The sequence below is a fragment of the Bufo bufo genome, chromosome 2 (genome assembly GCF_905171765.1).
Source record: "Bufo bufo chromosome 2, aBufBuf1.1, whole genome shotgun sequence".
In the NCBI taxonomy this organism is placed as follows: Eukaryota; Metazoa; Chordata; class Amphibia; order Anura; family Bufonidae; genus Bufo; species Bufo bufo.
In genome coordinates this window covers 795,703,934-795,724,297 of record NC_053390.1, presented here as the reverse complement: position 1 = coordinate 795,724,297, position 20,364 = coordinate 795,703,934, and the positions used below count along the sequence as shown (strand labels likewise).

Below are 20,364 nucleotides of genomic sequence, written 5' to 3'. Positions count from 1 at the left end.
ATCAGGGTGAATAGGAGCTCACACTGTCCCTGCTGCTCTGTGCTTTGCACAGGGAGCTGAACATGGCAGCCAGGGCTTCAGTAGCGTCCTGGCTGCCATGGTAACCGATCGGAGCCCCAGGATTACATGGCTGGGGCTCCGATCGGAGGAGCAGGGGAGAGGGGATCCTGTGGCCACTGCCACCAAAGATTAATACTGGGGGGGGCGCACTGCACCACCAATGTTTTTACTATTGGGATGGGGGTGGGGGGGCGCACTGCGCCACCAATGATTAATATTGGGGGGGGGGGCGCACTGCGAGCAGCGCGTTCTGTGTTCCCAATACGTTATCGGTATATCGGCAAAATAGATGCCGATACCAATAACGTTCTAAATCCTGAATATCGGCCGATAATATCGGTAAAACCGATAATCGGTCGATCCCTAATTTGTATATTCCGCACGTTCCTGCCATCTCTGTGTGTGTCATCACAAGTCATTTGTCTTTCCTATATGGATTGCAGAAGAGGAAAGAATCGGAGACGCAGTGTCAGACGGACAATAAGTATGAGGCCGAGAGCGGAGAGCTGACGGAGAGCAGAAGTGACTACTACAATGGCTGTGGATATGTGTCCAGGTAATGCTCTGCCTCTGAAATAGCGGTGTCCGCATAGCACAATGGCGCACTCCACAGGACTATTCTCGTCTGCCGTATGTTCTGTCATTTGTGGAACACACATACAGAGACAGACGGCACACAGATGGCAGATGTCTGCGGTATGTATATATATATATAAGATTGGACACGGATACAAATTACAGTTATCTGTCCAGCAGCCCTACATGTAGACATTGCAGAAGATAGTATTGGGGGGAGCCTGGTACTAACATAGTGGGCTCCCCCAATACCGAGCCATAGAGTATTGTGTGTGTGAGCGGGGTTTACATGGGATGATGCAGGGGCCGATTGTTGGGAAGGAAGCGTTCATTCCTGACAGTTGGAGGAGACCGTAGCGATCTCCTTCGCTTTATGAGGACGGGGGATCCCTATAGCGATCCCTCGTCCTCCTACAAAATCATGGCTTCTGAGCAGCAGATCGCTGTTTGGACCACACGATCTGCTGCCCAGAAGCCATGATTCATCGGATGATCGGCGGCACATTCAGGCGGGCAGGTTGTCGCTGAGGAAAGTCCTTGTATTCGTGATTATTATGGACCGCCATCTCCCCATTACTGTGCATAGGCATCGGCAGGAAGAGCCGCTAGACTTGGGACTACTTACAGGTGTCCACCTACTGATGAGGTCTCTGTACAGACTGCTCCCTGGACAAGAGGGTGGGACCCCGCAGCCCCTGTATAATGGTGTAGGGGAAGGCTTAAAGGGAACCCGTCATCTGGATTTTGTGTATAGAGCCGAGGACATGGGCTGCTAGATGGCCGCTAGCACATCCGCAATACCAGGGGCCTAGATGTGCTAGCGGCCATCTAGCAGCCCATGTCCTCGGCTCTATACACAAAATCCTGGTGACTGGTTCCCTTTAATATACATAATGGAAGGAGTTTCATGTATGGGATTCCCTCTGTTAACCCTTCACTTCTCATTGCAGGTATCTCACTGATTTTGAACCAATCCGCTGTTTAGGACGCGGAGGCTTCGGCGTGGTATTTGAAGCTAGAAATAAAGTTGACGATTGTAACTATGCCATCAAGAGGATCCGGCTTCCTAATAGGTAACAGCAGACGTGTCTCAAGTTTGTGGGCATTTTTTGCCCTTTTGATTGCGATATTTTTTATTTTTTTATTTTTTTCCTCCATAAACAGCGCTGCTCTTGTTCAGGGGCTCTGCTTGGTTTTGCAGTTAATGGGGTTGGCCAATCTCACATTGCCAGTCCTACCTATCCCCTTCCCCCCTCCAAAGCAAATCGGGGAGCGGCGTGCAAATATGGCCACCGTCCATTCAAATCTATGGGAGTTTCGTAAATGGCCGAGCGCGCGCACTCTCCTCTTTTTGGAACTTCTATAGAAGTGAATTGAGAAAGCCGCACAGTGCACTCTACTTTGCTTTTGGAAGTCTCCCCTCTGGGACCTGCACCTATCTGGCTTTGGTGGCATATCCTAGCGATACGTCACCAATGAGTAAGATATGGACCAACCCCTTTAATTCCTATTTAAAGGGAACCTGTCACCGGGATTTTGTGTACAGAGCTGAGGACATGGGTTGCTAGATGGCCGCTAGCACATCCACAATACCCAGTCCCCATAGCTCTGTGTGCTTTTATTGTGGGGAAAAACCGATTTCATACATATGCAAATTAACCTCAGATGAGTCCTGTCCCTGACTCTTCTCACATACAGGACTCATCTCAGGTTAATTAGCATATGTATCAGTCAGTTTTTATACACAATAAAAGCACACAGAGCTATGGGGACTGGGTATTGCGGATGTGCTAGCGGCCATCTAGCAACCCATGTCCTCAGCTCTATACCCAAAATCCCGGTGACAGGTTCCCTTTTAAAGGGGTTTTCTGGGATAGGTCATCCATATGAGATCGGCAGGGGTCTGACACCCAGCACCCCCACTGATCAGCTGGTTGAAGAGACGGCCGCACACTGTGCCAGCACAGCCTACCTACGTCTGTGTAGTATACACTTGAATAGAAAGGAGCTCGTAGTTACACCTGCTCACCGCTGTGATGTCGACGGCGAGCAGGTAAACTGTGAAGGGAAGGCACCAATATTAAAATCCCCGAAAACCCCTTTAAGTGAATGCTGCAATACCATAAACAGGCCTAAAAAAAAAATACATGTGCTGTATTACACAAGATATCCCATGGATTTGTGAGCACTGTGTAATACTTTGTTTCACCTGTGGTGGCGCTGCAAGGAATTTGAACAGGAACTGCCAGGTTTTCATACAGATTACTGGCAGCTGATCGCTGGGAGTCCCATGAGGAGGACACCTTGTGATCAGCTTATGGTCAAGGGACCCTTCTGACAAGAAGAGCCTGTCCACGGTCAACAACCCTTTTTAACCACCTCCGAACCGCCTAACGCAGATTCGCGTTCCGGAGGTGGCAGCGCTGCGCACAATCACGCATCTACGCGTCATCTCGCGAGACGCGAGATTTCCTGTGAACGCGCGCACACAGGAACGGAAGGTAAGCGAGTGGATCTCCAGCCTGCCAGCGGCGATCGTTCGCTGGCAGGCTGGAGATGTGTTTTTTTTTAACCCCTAACAGGTATATTAGACGCTGTTTTGATAACAGCGTCTAATATACCTGCTACCTGGTCCTCTGGTGGTCCCCTTTGTTTGGATCGACCACCAGAGGACACAGGTAGTTCAGTAAAGTAGCACCAAGCACCACTACACTACACACCCCCCCCCCCCCCGTCACTTATTAACCCCTTATTAGCCCCTGATCACCCCATATAGACTCCCTGATCACCCCCCTGTCATTGATCACCCCCCTGTCATTGATCAACCCCCTGTAAAGCTCCATTCAGATGTCCGCATGATTTTTACGGATCCACTGATAGATGGATTGGATCCGCAAAACGCATCCGGACGTCTGAATGAAGCCTTACAGGGGCGTGATCAATGACTCTGGTGATCACCCCATATAGACTTCCTGATCACCCCCCTGTCATTGATTACACCCCTGTCATTGATCAACCCCCTGTAAAGCTCCATTCAGATGTCCGCATGATTTTTACGGATCCACTGATAGATGGATCGGATCCGCAAAACACATACAGGCGTCTCCCTGGAGCCTTCCAGGGGGGGTGATCACCCCATATAGACTCCCTGATCACCCCCCTGTCATTGATCACCCCCCCCCCTCATTGATCACCTCCCCCCCCCCTGTCATGCTGCATTCAGATGTCCGTATGATTTTTACGGATACATGGATCGGATCCGCAAAACACATACGGACATCTGAATGGAGCCTTACAGGGGGGTGATCAATGACAGGGGGGGTGATCACCCCATATAGACTCTCTGATCACCCCCCCTGTCATTGATCACCCTCTGTAAGGCTCCATTCAGACATTTTTTTGGCCCAAGTTAGCGGAATTATTATTTTTTTTTCTTACAAAGTCTCATATTCCACTAACTTGTGTCAAAAAATAAAATCTCACATGAACTCACCATACCCCTCACGGAAACCAAATGCGTAAAATTTTTTAGACCTTTATATTCCAGACTTCTTCTCACGCTTTAGGGCCCCTAGAATGCCAGGGCAGTATAAATACCCCACATGTGACCCCATTTCGGAAAGAAGACACCCCCAGGTATTCCGTGAGGGGCATATTGAGTCCATGAAAGATTGAAATTTTTGTCCCAAGTTAGCGGAAAGGGAGACTTTGTGAGAAAAAAATAAAAAATATCAATTTCCGCTAACTTGTGCCAAAAAAAAATAATTTCTATGAACTCGCCATGCCCCTCATTGAATACCTTGGGGTGTCTTCTTTCCAAAATGGGGTCACATGTGGGGTATTTATACTGCCCTGGCATTCTAGGGGCCCCAAAGCGTGAGAAGAAGTCTGGTATCCAAATGTCTAAAAATACCCTCCTAAAAGGAATTTGGGCCCCTTTGCCCACCTAGGCTGCAAAAAAGTGTCACACATCTGGTATCGCCGTACTCAGGAGAAGTTGGGGAATGTGTTTTGGGGTGTCATTTTACATATACCCATGCTGGGTGAGATAAATATCTTGGTCAAATGCCAACTTTGTATAAAAAAATAGGAAAAGTCTTTTGCCAAGATATTTCTCTCACCCAGCATGGGTATATGTAAAATGACACCCCAAAACACATTCCCCAACTTCTCCTGAGTACGGCGATACCACATGTGTGACACTTTTTTGCAGCCTAGGTGGGCAAAGGGGCCCATATTCCAAAGAGCACCTTTCGTATTTCACAGGTCATTTACCTACTTACCACACATTAGGGCCCCTGGAAAATGCCAGGGCAGTATAACTACCCCACAAGTGACCCCATTTTTGAAAGAAGACACCCCAAGGTATTCCGTGAGGGGCATGGCGAGTTCCTAGAATTTTTTATTTTTTGTCACAAGTTAGTGGAAAATGATGATTTTTTTTTTTTTTTCATACAAAGTCTCATATTCCACTAACTTGTGACAAAAAATAAAAACTTCCATGAACTCACTATGCCCATCAGCGAATACCTTGGGGTCTCTTCTTTCCAAAATGGGGTCACTTGTGGGGTAGTTATACTGCCCTGGCATTCTAGGGGCCCAAATGTGTGGTAAGGAGTTAGAAATCAAATTCTGTAAAAAATGACCAGTGAAATCCGAAAGGTGCTCTTTGGAATATGGGCCCCTTTGCCCACCTAGGCTGCAAAAAAGTGTCACACATCTGGTATCTCCGTACTCAGGAGAAGGTGGGGAATGTGTTTTGGGGTGTCATTTTACATATACCCATGCTGGGTGAGAGAAATATCTTGGCAAAAGACAACTTTTCCCATTTTTTTTATACAAAGTTGTCATTTGACCAAGATATTTATCTCACCCAGCATGGGTATATGTAAAAAGACACCCCAAAACACATTCCTCAACTTCTCCTGAGTACGGGGATACCACATGTGTGACACTTTTTTGCAGCCTAGGTGGGCAAAGGGGCCCACATTCCAAAGAGCACCTTTCGGATTTCACTGGTCATTTTTTACAGAATTTGATTTCAAACTCCTTACCACACATTTGGGCCCCTAGAATGCCAGGGCAGTATAACTACCCCACAAGTGACCCCATTTTGGAAAGAAGAGACCCCAAGGTATTTCGTGATGGGCATAGTGAGTTCATGGAAGTTTTTATTTTTTGTCACAAGTTAGTGGAATATGAGACTTTGTAAGATAAAAAAAAAATCATCATTTTCCGCTAACTTGTGACAAAAAATAAAAAGTTCTATGAACTCACTATGCCCATCAGCGAATACCTTAGGGTGTCTACTTTCCGAAATGGGGTCATTTGTGGGGTGTTTGTACTGTCAGGGCATTGTAGAACCTCAGGAAACATGACAGGTGCTCAGAAAGTCAGAGCTGCTTCAAAAAGCGGAAATTCACATTTTTGTACCATAGTTTGTAAACGCTATAACTTTTACCCAAACCATTTTTTTTTTTACCCAAACATTTTTTTTTTATCAAAGACATGTAGAACAATAAATTTAGAGCAAAATTTATATATGGATCTTGTTTTTTTTGCAAAATTTTACAACTGAAAGTGAAAAATGTCATTTTTTTGCAAAAAAAATCGTTAAATTTCGATTAATAACAAAAAAAGTAAAAATGTCAGCAGCAATGAAATACCACCAAATGAAAGCTCTATTAGTGAGAAGAAAAGGAGGTCAAATTCATTTGGGTGGTAAGTTGCATGACCGAGCAATAAACGGTGAAAGTAGTGTAGGTCAGAAGTGTAAAAAGTGGCCTGGTCTTTCAGGGTGTTTAAGCACTGGGGGCTGAGGTGGTTAAAGGGGATTTCTGGGAGTACTACACTGATGACCTATTTTCAGGATCTGATTGGTGGGGGTCTGACACCTGAAACCACCACCCACCAGCTGTTTGAAGAGACCATGACACTCTGGTAAGTGCTGATGCCTCCTCACAGCATTCCAAGCACAGCACCATCCATTGTGTAGTGGCTGTGCTTGGTATTGCAGCCCAGGTCTATTCACTTCAATGCGACTGAGCTGTATCTAGGCCTGGTGACCGTCCCTTCCCTAGGAAGAGGCCACAGCGTTCACTGGTCTTTTCCAGGTCATCCGTATTGTGCTCCGAGAAAGCCCCTCTAAAGTGAAATAAGCGGTCATACAATCGTAGCCCCCCGTGTCCCGGCTCACTGACTGTACACCATTCTGTTAACCCAGGTCTGTTCTGCTCTCCTCCTAGGAAGCTGGCCAGAGAGAAGGTGATGCGGGAAGTCAAGGCGCTGGCCAAACTGGAGCATCCTGGGATTGTGCGCTACTTCAATGCTTGGCGCGAAGAGCCGCCAGAGCTGTGGCAAGAGCAAATGGATGAGCTGTGGCTCAAAGATGGATGGTACGGTCCCCCTTCACCCCCAAAGACTGACTCGTACAGATCCAGCAAGCATTATTTTTGCCCCGGGCGTGCCAGCAGGGTCCCTTCTGTAATGTTGTTATGTTGCCTTAGGCTAATGGGAATAATGTTGTCTACATCAGTATAATAATCATCACTGGCAGGATTACCATGGACACATCTAGCATTATAAAGTTTATAAAGCTGGATCCACATCTAAAAGCTTCTGAAATCTGTGTTTTCCCCATGAAATGGCAATTCCGGAGCATCTTTTTATGAGAGCCCTGCACTCTGCCATTCCTCTGTTATTCCTATTGAAAACATATGAATAAACAACTGATTGTTACCATCCCCCCTTGTCTGAGGGACGGGTCTCTACAGTCAGCACTGCTTTGATGGGGTCCAACTGTAATATGCACACACCTCCAACTGGTGATGTCCAGTCAGCCATGTATTAGTTTCTTATAGGGCTCATGCACATCACCGTATGTATTTTACAAAACAGCTGGCCCCGAATAACAGTCCTATTCTTGTCCGTAATGCAGACAATAATAGGACATGTTCTTATTTTTTTTATTTTTTTTGCGGAACGGAAATACAAAAACAGAACGCACACGGAGTAACTTCAGTTTATTTTATTACATTTTTTTGCGGACCCATTGAAATGAATGGTTCCGCATATGGTCCACAAAAAAACAAAACTGAACGGACACGGAAAGAAAATACAATCGTGTGCATGAGCCCTAATACTGTCAGCAGAAGAGAAAGTTGGTATTCAGTTGTTAATTTATACGTTTCCAGGAGGAAAAACAGGAATGGCCCAGTGCAGACCTCCAAGAATATTTGCTCCAGAATTGTTACATAATTGGTCATTGAAGTATTACTTAAGATAGAACTGGCAATACGTGAGGACAGAGCAGCTCCTGCCCTACATGCACTACCCTCCTAGAATTAAAGGGGTTTTCCGAGACTGTAATACTGATGAGCTATCCTCAGGATAGGTCATCGGTATCTGATCAGCTGGGTTCGGACACCTGGGACCCCCCCAGCCGATCAGCTGTCGGACACCTGGGACCCCCCCAGCCGATCAGCTGGGGTCGGACACCTGGGACCCCCTCCCCCCCCCCCCCAGCCGATCAGCTGGGGTCGGATACCTGGGACCCCCCCCCCCCCCCAGCCGATCAGCTGGGGTCGGATACCTGGGACCCCCCCCCCCCCCAGCCGATCAGCTGGGGTCGGACACCTGGGACCCCCCCCCCCCCAGCCGATCAGCTGGGGTCGGACACCTGGGACCCCCCCCCCCCCCCCAGCCGATCAGCTGGGGTCGGACACCTGGGACCCCCCCCCCCCAGCCGATCAGCTGGGGTCGGACACCTGGGACCCCCCCAGCCGATCAGCTGGGGTTGGACACCTGGGATCCCCCCCCCCCCAGCCGATCAGCTGGGGTCGGACACCGCAGCAGCGCCACGGCCTTCTCTCAGCTTTTCCTAGGCCAGTGATGGGCAAACTGCGGCTCTCCAGCTGTTGTAAAACTACAACTCCCAGTATGCCCAGTCTGCCTTCAGCAGGGCATGATGGAATGTGTCGTTTTACAACAGCTGGAGAGCCGCAGTTTGCCCATCCCTGGCCTAGGCCACGTGACATCAGGTTGATCGGTCACATGGCCTAGGCGCAGCTCAGCCCTATAGAAGTGAATGGGGCCAAGCTCGATACCAAGCACAGCCACAATACTATGTACAGCGCTGTGCTCGGTGAGCTGAGAGAAGGTCACATCGCTTACAGGATGACCAGGACCTTCTCAAACAGCTCATCAGCGGGGGGCCCCGGGTGTCAGACCAGAGGATAGGTCATCAGTATTTAAAGGGGGGGTATTCCAGTCAGTAAGTTATCCCTCATCCATAGGATAGGGGATAACTGTTGTATCAGTGGGGTCCTACCGTGGGCCCCCTGCTGCTCTTCTGAAGTGACCCCGGAGTGGCCGGTCACACAAGCTATTATTTTTATGGGACTTCTGGAGATAGGTGAGCGCTGTACTCTGTGATCTCCCCGAGAAATGAATGGAAATGCTCCTGTTAATTTCAAGTCTTTTGATGTGACTTTTCTATATTTCAGCACCGAGTGGCCCCTCAGCTCCCCTACTCCTATGGATGGCCTCTCCATCAAGATTCGGAGTGCAGACCCCTTCTCCATGAAGGAGCAGGTAGAAGTCCTCACCCCTTCTTCAGAAAGTCAGGGCTCTCTGTCCACCAGGTTTATGGCTGTTGATACAAGACGACCTGGGGGACGATTGTTTCCTCGCCGCTTCTCTACAGAGGATGCCGCCGTGGTGAACCTGCAGGACAGTTTCCTTACAGACTGTGACCTGGAGCACAGCACAATGGATGACGAGGACATGGGCGTTCCTTACGAGCCTCGAGATCTTGGATTACATGAGAGAACCTCCTCCTCCATCATCTTTGAAGACTCTGGTTGCGACAACTCATCCAATAATTTAGATAATAGGACGGATGTGTCCGTTGTGGTTACGACCAGCGAGTTTTCTCAGGGAGACTCCTCCAGCGAGAGTAAACCCACCTCTCCAAGCACTTTGTCCATTTCTCCTCCCAGACCGAAAACCTTGAACTTGGACTTAACCAAAAATACGGCTGAGAAGCTGAACCCTAGCTCTCCTAAGGTGTACCTCTACATACAGATGCAGCTGTGCCGCAAGGAGAACCTTAAAGACTGGATGGAGGCGCGCTGCACGCTGGAGGACCGGCCACGGGCTGAGAGCCTCAATATATTTCTGCAGATTGCAGAAGCTGTTCAGTTTTTGCACAGCAAAGGCCTGATGCACAGGGATCTGAAGGTGCGTACACCTGTTCCTGGAAGGGGAACTCATATAAGATGGCATTATTCTCATGCAGGAGGTTGGGGGTTAATTAATTGCTCCAGAGATGTGTTGTATGCGGTTAAAGCTTGTGCCAGGTTCCTGCCTAGGTATCTCGCCTGGCCCTGTTGGATCAAGAAGGAAAGGGAGGCGCTGACAGAGAAAGCCGAAGGAACAAGGGCTTTGTCTCCTCTCGGTGCACCTCAAGGGGTCGCCTCACTTCAGCAAATGGCATTTATTATGTAGAGAAAGTCCATACAAGGCACTTACTAATGTATTGTGATTGTCCATATTACTTCCTTTCTATCACACTATGCACTGCTCGTATCCATGGTTATGACAACCCTACAATCCAGCAGCGGTGGTCGTGCTTGCGCACTATAGGAAAACGTGACGGTCTCTCTGGTGGCCGGGACAGTGGGAGCGCACAAAGGCACGCATGCGCAGCGGTCACCTCGTATCTGCGCTGCAGCGGTGGTCATAACCCCTGGATACGTGCTGTGTATAAGGTGATGGAAAGGAGGCAATATGGACAATCACAACACATTAGTAAGTGACTTGTAGAAACTTCCTCTACATGATATGATAAATGCCACTTACTGAAGTGAGACAACCCCTTTGAAGTTTTTTTTTTTCTAAGGCTCTGGATAGGACATGAGTATCAAAATGTTGGGTGTCTAACATCAGCCGTTTCGGGCAGGCGCCAGTAACTATACAGTGGATGGTGCCAGAAGCAGAAGGCTCCTTCCTCTCTACAGTGGCAATGTCCGAGTACTGCAGCTTGGCTCCCATTCAAGTGAATGGTGCAGTCTCGGTTGGGGTTCTGTGCATCTGCAGCTCAGCTCCCATTCAATTGAACAGACATTTGAACAGCCTCCCCCACCGGTCAGCTGTCTGCCGCACGACCGGGTCATGTGTGTACCCCGGTGACGTGCAGAAACGAGCCGACACCTCCCTCCAAGGATCACATGACCGCCGCGCATCCGGGTAGTGTATGAAGCCCGATGACGCAACGGCCACGTGACCCAAGGGGAGCGACGTCAGAAAGAGTGTCCCTCCCCTCAGTATTAAAGGGTTTCTATCACTTGGTATCACATATTTAGGTGTCAGACACTAGCGATCCGCTAGTGTCTGCTCTAACAAACCATCCTAATATGATAGGTTTTGGGGCAGCCGTTTTGCTAAAACAACAACTTATATCGATATGCTAATGAGCCTCTAGGTGCTATGGGGGCGTCATTAGCACCTAGAGGCTCCGTCTACCTTCATAAACTGTCGCCGCCCAGCGCGTCCCTCCAGCCCGCCCATCTCCTGCTGAATGCGATCCTCTCCATGCGCGTCTCTGTTCTGCGCATGCGCAGTGAATGTCTGACCGCTTCCCTGCCCAGACATCTCCACTGCGCCTGCGCCGATGACATCATAGTGCTCCGAGGAACAGGCGCAGTGGAGATGTCTGGGCAGGGAAGCGGTCAGACATTCATTGCGCATGCGCAGAACAGAGACGCTGGGCGGCGGCAGTTTATGAAGGTAGACGGAGCCTCTAGGTGCTAATGACGCCCCCATAGCACCTAGAGGCTCATTAGCATATCGATACAAGTTGTTGTTTTAGCAAAACGGCTGCCCCAAAACCTATCATATTAGGATGGTTGGGCAGAGCAGACAGTAGCGGATCGCTAGTGTCTGACACCTAAATATGTGATACCAAGTGATAGAAACCCTTTAAAGGGCTTCTGTCACCCCACTAAAGTCATTTTTTTTATTTTTTTGGGCTAGTTAAATTACTAATACTGCGATATATGAAAATATAATGGTCTTACTTACTTTGCTTCAGCAGTTTATTATAAAAACAAACTTTTATAATATGTAAATTAGGTCTCTACCAGCAAGTAGGGCGTCTACTTGCTGGTAGCCGCCGCAAAAAACCGCCCCCTCGTCGTGTTGATTGACAGGGCCAGCCGGGATCTCCTCCTCCGGCCGGCCCTGTCAGCATTTCAAAAATCGCGCGCCTGTGTTGATTCGGCGCAGGCGCTCTGAGATGAGGAGGCTCGCCTCCTCAGAACTCCCTCAGTGCGCCTGCGCCGATGACGTCTTCTATTTCGGTGATGTCGCAGGCGCGCGATTTTTGAAATGCTGACAGGACCGGCCGGAGGAGGAGATCACGTCTGGCCCTGTCAATCAACACGACGAGGGGGCGGTTTTTTGCGGCGGCTACCAGCAAGTAGACTCCCTACTTGCTGTTAGAGACCTAATTTACATATTATAAAAGTTCATTTTTATAATAAACTGCTGAAGCAAAGTAAGGAAGACCATTATATTTTCATATATCGCAGTATTAGTAATTTAACTAGCCCAAAAAAAAAATATGACTTTAGTGGGGTGACAGAAGCCCTTTTAAGTTGACGGAGGTAGGTAGTCATGCGAAGGAGGAGGGGGAGGAACTGCGGGATAACAGTGCCCCTCCTCTCCGCTATTAATGGTAATTATTTACTTGATAACAATAAATTGACTGCGCTTTATTGCCGGTGCAGATAGCGCACTGTAGGGCACTTAGAGTGGCAATAGGACAGTCGGCAACCCCTCTGTATACATATAAACCACAGCTAAACAGCAAGAGGAGTATAAAAAAAAAAGTCTGAGATCCCAGTAGAAGCAGAAGTAGAATCCTACGGCTAAAGACAACCATCAAATCACAGCAGCCCTAATCCATAACCCCCCTCGCCAGCTGGCCAGAGGGGTAGTGTAATAGGAGGGGTATGGTCAAACTCTACAGCTATGTAAGGCAGCCCACTAATGGCTTCTCAATTGAGACATAATCACAACTGGCCATATCCAATATCCCCCTCGCCAGCATTTGTCTCCTCACTGCCTGCAGCTACTCAGTAAAGCCTTCAGCCCTGAGTCTGTGCAGCTGAAGGGGTTAAGAATCCAGGGAGAGAGCAATGGCAGTGCAGGGGGACAGTGACTCTTGTGTACAGGCACATATCTGCTCTCTCAGGCTTGTTCAGGAATCCTTATCAGAGCAGGGAGAGAAGCTGACATCACAGGTCATGTGACCCTCAGTGAAATCTGAGAAAGGAGCAACTACAGATGCAGTAAGTGCATGGTAAAGCTGTTACATTTGATTAGTTAGAAACATACAAAGAGCAAAATAATAAACCAGACAACCCCTTTAAGTGGCAGAATAAATGTAGGTGATAACATTCTGGAAAATTCCAGTCACCACTAGGGGGGGAGAGTTATTGCATACTTTGAGCTTGTTGGTTGAGATTTATTAGTAGTGGTGTTTTGCCTGCCATTCTTAAAGGGGTTGTCTCAATTCAGCAAATGTAATTTATCATGCAGAGAAAGTTAACACAAGCCACTTACTAATGTATTGTGATTGTCCATATTGCTTCCCTTGCTGGCTGGATTCATTTTTCCATCACATTATACACTGCTCGTTTCCATGGTAACGACCACCCTGAAATCCGCAGGGTGGTTTAGAGAAAGAGTGCTGGCATGTCTGGTGCCCAGGAGCACATATAGGCCTGCACGTTTTCCTTTAGCGCTCAAGCACGACCACTGCTGCTGGATTGCAGGGTGGTCTGTAACCATGGAAACGAGCAGTGTATAATGTGATGGAAAAATGAATCGGACCAGCAAAGGAGGCAATATGGAGAATCACAATACATTAGTAAGGGCCTTGTATTTACTCTACATGATAAATGCAATTTTCCGAAGTTAGCCCTTTAAATAAGATCTGCTACATCTTACTCCCGCCTTTTCAAATTTAAGAGACACCAGTTACTTCTACATTAACTTTTCATACCACGAAAGTGTCACAATGCTTTGAAATGGGTTGTGCAGTGCAAAGATATTGACGGCCTTTTCTTAGAATAGTTAATATCAGAAGGGAGGGTATACGGCTCTGGGGGAGTCCGGGGCGGCAGGGGTATACGGCTCTGGGGGAGTCCGGGGCGGCGGGTTATACGGCTCTGGGGGAGTCCGGGGGCGGCGGGTTATACGGCTCTGGGGGAGTCCGGGGGCGGCGGGGTATGCGGCTCTGGGGGAGTCCGGGGCGGCGGGGTATGCGGCTCTGGGGGAGTCCGGGGCGGCGGGGTATGCGGCTCTGGGGGAGTCCGGGGCGGCGGGGTATGCGGCTCTGGGGGAGTCCGGGGCGGCGGGGTATGCGGCTCTGGGGGAGTCCGGGGGGCGGCGGGGTATACGGCTCTGCCTTTAGTAAGATATTGTAAAGTTTAGAAACTCGGGGAATGTCTTACACTTCGCCTTGCTGATGCCGGTCTTTAAAGGGGTATTCCAGGATTTTACTAGTGCTGGATTAGCCTCAGAATAGTCCATCAGTATCTGATCGGCGGGGGCCCAATGCTCCATCCCCCCCACTGATCAGCTGCTTCAGAGTAGCTCTGGAACTATACAGCGCCGTCCACAGGATTCCAGTAACTACTATGGACGTAGGAGGGGCTCTGCTGTGACTACTAGGGCGCTCTGTTCTGAATGCATAGTTGTGCTAAACACCTCTAGACTGAGCTTTTTAAAAGGGTCGTCCCAATGTTAACGTTGGAAACCCCCCTTCCCGATCCGTTTAAAGGACATGTGACCTCTCCAGGCGCAGTACATTGACCTTGATGAATTCCTCCTCTTTCGCTTTGCAGCCTTCCAACATATTCTTTACAATAGACGATGTGGTGAAGGTGGGAGACTTCGGCTTGGTGACCGAGATGGACCAAGAAGAAGATGAAGAAACCGTTCTGACGCCCATGCCAGCCTATGCCCGACACACTGGGCAAGTGGGAACCAAACTGTACATGAGCCCTGAACAGGTAGGTGACGTCGATGACATCCGGGTGTCTATGGAACGACCAGTCATTCCTAACGAGTTGTCTTCTGCTTGTCTCCAGATGTGTGGCCAGAGTTACTCTCACAAGGTGGACATCTTCTCCCTGGGACTCATCTTATTTGAGCTGCTGTATCCGTTCAGTACCAACATGGAGAGGGTGCAGGTCAGTGACTGCTGGGTATTACTAGGGTGACCTCGGGGCTCCACATGTGACCCCTCCTCACTGTAGTCCACGAGCTGAGAGTTTTTCTCATCTTGTATTTTTTTTCTCCTGGTTCAATACAAATTTTTAAAATTCCTTCTTTCTGTGCATGTAGTAGCCAGGTTCTCCTCTAGGTGGCTCTGTGGCCTCTCAGGTCCAATCTTTGAATACAAGCACATACATACATATAGCATATACCCACTGAAGGAGGTCTCCACCTTTCCATTCAGTCTCTTGAAGACCACCTCTGTCCTATAGGAGAGCACAACTTTGTCAGTATTTCACTTAAAGGGGTTGTCTCATCTCAGTCAATGCCTTTCATATGATCCCCTTTGTGCACATTAGCTGATTGCTGCCAGTTTGTTTCAGAAGATGATTTAGGACATGCTTGTGGTGGCCACCATTGCCTCTTCTCCAGGTTGACGTAGAGAATTCCTAGTCGGTGCTATCTGATGTTACCTGCTGCATTATGATATTGCCTGATATTCTGTAGCAGTTGTAGGGGAATGGGGAGTGATTCTTAAAAGGCATGTGCAAGAATGAGAGGGGGGGGGGGGGGGTTGGCAAACACGCTACCCCCACATGGCTGGACCGGTAAAGTGACGCTTACTAACCTGCTTCCGGACGCTCCATCTCTTCCAGCCCTATGATGCTCTGCTTGGCTCCGACATCGCAGCAGTCAATCATTGGTCGCACCGCAGACCGCACCGCTTTGTCATGTGACCATTTGTCATTATGTAAGTGGCGCTGGTTAGCGATTGGCTGCAGGCAATGTCAAGGGCTTAGCAGAGCGTCGGCGGCTGTAATCAGGAGGAGTGAGAAGCAGGTAAGTTTCCCTTACAGTCCGGCCAACTATCCCCTTCCAATTCGTGTACAACCCCTTTAATGGACAAAATGGAGAATCGGTTTCAGAACTGAATATGCAGAGCCCTCAGTTGGACAGTTCCTTTAAATTTATTTTATTTTCCTGTAGATATTAACAGACTTGCGAGACCTGAAGTTTCCAACCCTGTTCACACAGCAATATCCCCAAGAGGTAAGCATTTTATGACCTCCTTTAGGCTAGAGGGACACACAGTAACCCATGGTCACCTCTGAGCCCTAGCCGTATACTTGTGCAACTTAGGGTGCTGTCTACTTTCAATCGTTCATTTCTAAGTGACAGCGTTTTGTTCTGCTCCAGAGCTGTATTCATGATGCTGCAGGCTTCAGATGTCAGTCTGATATGGGGTTTTAAATTCTGGTCCGTTATCTCATGTAGGAAAAGCTTAAACTCTCTAGAATACAAAGCATCAGAACAATCTCTGTGCAGGCAAAGAATTCTGGGAGGTTTCAGCTCTGAAACTTGCAGAATTGAGAATACAGCTCTAGAGTATAATGCAAACTGTAACTCTATGTATTGCATGCATATAGTGACTGCACCAGCAGAATGGTGAGTGCAGCTCTGGAGTATAATACAGGCTGTAACTCAGGATCAGGACAGGATAAGTAATGTAATGTATGTACACAGTGACTGCACCAGCAGAATAGTGAGTGCAGCTCTGAAGTACAGGGTGGGCCTTTTATATGGATACACCTTAATAAAATGGGAATGGTTGGTGATATTAACTTCCTGTTTGTGGCACATTAGTATATGTGAGGGGGGAAACTTTTCAAGATGGGTGGTGACCATGGCGGCCATTTTGAATACAACTTTTTTTTTTTTTTCAATCGGAAGAGGGTCACGTGACACATCAAACTTATTGGGAATTTCACAAGAAAAACAATGGTGTGCTTGGTTTTAACGTAACTTTATTCTTTCATGAGTTATTTACAAGTTTCTGACCACTTATAAAATGTGTTCAATGTGCTGCCCATTGTGTTGGATTGTCAATGCAACCCTCTTCTCCCACTCTTCACACACTGATAGCAACACCGCAGGAGAAATGCTAGCACAGGCTTCCAGTATCCGTAGTTTCAGGTGCTGCACATCTCGTATCTTCACAGCATAGACAATTGCCTTCAGATGACCCCAAAGATAAAAGTCTAAGGGGGCAGATCGGGAGACCTTGGGGGCCATTCAACTGGCCCACGAAGACCAATCCACTTTCCAGGAAACCTTTCATCTAGGAATGCTCGGACCTGACACCCATAATGTGGTGGTGCACCATCTTGCTGGAAAAACTCAGGGAACGTGCCAGCTTCAGTGCATAAAGAGGGAAACACATCATCATGTAGCAATTTCGCATATCCAGTGGCTTTGAGGTTTCCATTGATGAAGAATGGCCCCACTATCTTTGTACCCCATATACCACACCATACCATCAATTATTTTGTTCCAACAGTCTTGGAGGGATCTATCCAATGTGGGTTAGTGTCAGACCAATAGCGGTGGTTTTGTTTGTTAACTTCACCATTCACATAAAAGTTTTCCCCATCACTGAACAAAATCTTCTGCGTAAACTGAGGGTCCTGTTCCAATTGTTGTTTTGCCCATTCTGCAAATTCAGTGCGCCGATCTGGGTCATCCTTGTTGAGATGCTGCAGGTGCTGGAGTTTGTAAGGGTGCCATTTGTGAGTAGCTAATATCCGCCGAAGGGATGTTCGACTAATGCCACTCTCCAGTGACATGGGGCGAGTGCTACGCTGTGGGCTCTTGCTGTATGAAGCTAGGACAGCCACTGATGTTTCTTCATTACAGACAGATTTCATGCGTCCACATTTTGGCAAATCCAACACTGAACCAGTTTCACGAAACTTAGCAAGCAGTTTGCTAACTGTAGCATGGGAGATGGGTGGTCTCGTAGGGTGTCTGCGTTCACCAGACATCAACACAATTTCTATCCCCTCCTCACGTGTTAACCTCGGCGACATGTCAATGGCTGTAAACAAAGAGAAACTTGTAAATAACTCATGAAAGAATAAAGTTACGTTAAAACCAAGCACACCATTGTTTTTCGTGTGAAATTCCCAATAAGTTTGATGTGTCACATGACCCTCTTCCTATTGAAAAAACAAAAGTTGGATTCAAAATGGCCGCCATGGTCACCACCCATCTTGAAAAGTTTCCCCCCTCACATATACTAATGTGCCACAAACAGGAAGTTAATATCACCAACCATTCCCATTTTATTAAGGTGTATCCATATAAATGGCCCACCCTGTATAATACAGGATGTAAGGCTACTTTCACACTTGCGTTCAGAGCGGGTCCGTCTGATGTCTGCACAGACGGATCCGCTCCTATAATGCAGACGTTTGCATCCGTTCAGAACGGATCCGTCTGCATTATAACTTAGAAAAAATTCTAAGTGTGAAAGTAGCCTGAACGGATCCGTCCAGACTTTACATTGAAAGTCAATGGGGAACGGATCCGTTTGAAGATTGAGCCATATGGTGTCATCTTCAAACGGATCCGTCCCCATTGACTTACATTGTAAGTCTGGACGGATCCGCTCGCCTCCGCACGGCCAGGCGGTCACCCGAACGCTGCAAGCAGCGTTCAGGTGTCCGCTTGCTGAGCGGAGCGGAGGCTGAACGCTGGCAGACTGATGCATTCTGAGCGGATCCACGTCCACTCAGAATGCATTCGGGCTGGACGGATGCGTTCGGGGCCGCTTGTGAGAGCCTTCAGACGGAGCTCACGAGCGGACACCCGAAAGCAGGTGTGAAAGTAGCCTAACTCAGGATAAGTAATGTATGTACACAGTGACTCCACCAGCAGAATAGTGAGTGCAGCTCTGGAGTATAATACAGGATGTAACTCAGGATCAGTGCAGGATAAGTAATGTAATGTATGTACACAGTGACTGCACCAGCAGAATAGTGAGTGCAGCTCTGGAATATAATACTGGATGTAACTCAGGATCAGTGCAGGATAAGTAATGTAATGTATGTACGCAGTGACTGCACCAGCAGAATAGTGAGTGCAGCTCTGGAATATAATACTGGATGTAACTCAGGATCAGTACAGGATAAGTAATGTAATGTACTGTAGTTACACAGTGACTGCACCAGCAGAATGAGTGCAGCTCTGGAATCATCAGGGTCTGACCACAGGGGTTTCCACCAGTCATGAGGCATCAGCTCCTTTGGCATGTTGTATGGACAGCACCTGGGTGGGATCTGTAGCGGTATGAATGGGGCATGTACAGCACTTCGGTGGGCATGTCTCTGTGCTGTAAAACTTCACACTGACGCAGAGAATATCTGACTGCTTGTGTTTCCGTCCTGTGCAGCACACCATGGTCCGGCACATGCTTTCTCATAACCCAAGTGAGCGGCCCGAAGCTGAAGAAATTATAGAGAGCCCCATGTTTGAGAACATTGAACTTCCCGGGAAGCTGACGCTCAGGCAGAGATCCCGGACACTGAGCACCTCCGGCCTGAAAAGCCTCAAACATTCCAGCAAGTGATCGCCTCTGTCTCCTAAACCAGAAGGACTGTACCCGTTCAGCACACCTCGCGTCTCCGTTCACAGGGGGTCCGGATCGGATTCGTACTGGCACAAGACACATTTTATACCGTTTGTTGGACGTTTTATACCATTTGTTGAATGTCTACTGTAATGACGAAGAGCACAATGTACCTGGCGGCGATATGAAGAGTTCATGTTCTGTACGTTTCCTCGATCCCGTTGGTAACGGCCGTCCATTAGGACGAGCGTTTTTGATCGGATCTGTACTTAAAGGGCACCACACCTATTAAGGGTCACTGTAGCCTTCTAGAAGATTATGTGTAGGACTCGATTAGAATTTTTTTTTTTTTTAAATATATTTTTACATGACGAGAAGCACAGACTGGGAGAACGTTGGAGGGGTTTATAAGAGAAATATTTTTCTACGTCTTGAAGGCTTCAGGTGGCTTGTAAGATTTGTCATTGATAGGAAGATTACAAAATGGTGGAATAATGGGAGAAATTACCGACTGTCGATTTCTAATTGATTAACCCAATTTTAAACGGGCTGTTTTTTTTTTAATTGTATTCTTCATAAAATAACAATTCATTTTTCTTATCGCCATGCATTATGCTATTCCTCTGTTATTCCTCCTACCTAACCAGCTGGGGATGGGTCCGCACAGAGACTGGCATTACCGATCAGTGCCGATGCACGAATTCAGGAGGAATAACAGAGGAACAGCACAACACAGAATTGTTAGTTCACAGGGAATACTAGTATTTACTAGAGAAGGAAGGTCTGGAAGAGGTGACATCTTGATTTAATCTACATATATATCATGGTGAGGACCTTTCCTAAAATTTAGCTTTGCTTCTCTCAGTTGTGTCTTATACTCCAGTCACAGCTAGAGCTGCATTCGTAATTCTTCTGGAACGTCTGCTGCTTACACATATGGTTCCTGGCTGATGGAGTGTTTATACCGGACCTTGCGTTAGAGCATAATGCACGAATGGGGTCCTGGTCCTACTCCCCCCTAATACAGACACAAA

At 47.9% G+C, this 20,364-nt stretch overlaps 1 protein-coding gene across 2 annotated transcripts in view; it reads left to right on the top strand.

Annotated features, from left to right (window-relative positions):
* EIF2AK3 (eukaryotic translation initiation factor 2 alpha kinase 3) overlaps positions 1 to 20,075 on the top strand; it is a 47,393-nt gene extending 27,318 nt beyond the window's left edge. For both annotated transcript variants that reach the window (XM_040419281.1, XM_040419280.1), the window contains 8 exons: positions 504 to 616; positions 1,587 to 1,709; positions 6,882 to 7,031; positions 9,141 to 9,876; positions 14,550 to 14,717; positions 14,796 to 14,897; positions 15,910 to 15,972; positions 19,154 to 20,075. In XM_040419281.1, the coding sequence (XP_040275215.1) occupies positions 504 to 616; positions 1,587 to 1,709; positions 6,882 to 7,031; positions 9,141 to 9,876; positions 14,550 to 14,717; positions 14,796 to 14,897; positions 15,910 to 15,972; positions 19,154 to 19,330 (1,632 nt within the window). In that variant the 3' untranslated portion in view covers positions 19,331 to 20,075. The remainder of the gene's footprint in view (positions 1 to 503; positions 617 to 1,586; positions 1,710 to 6,881; positions 7,032 to 9,140; positions 9,877 to 14,549; positions 14,718 to 14,795; positions 14,898 to 15,909; positions 15,973 to 19,153) is intronic.
* The last annotated feature ends 289 nt before the right edge of the window (positions 20,076 to 20,364 follow it).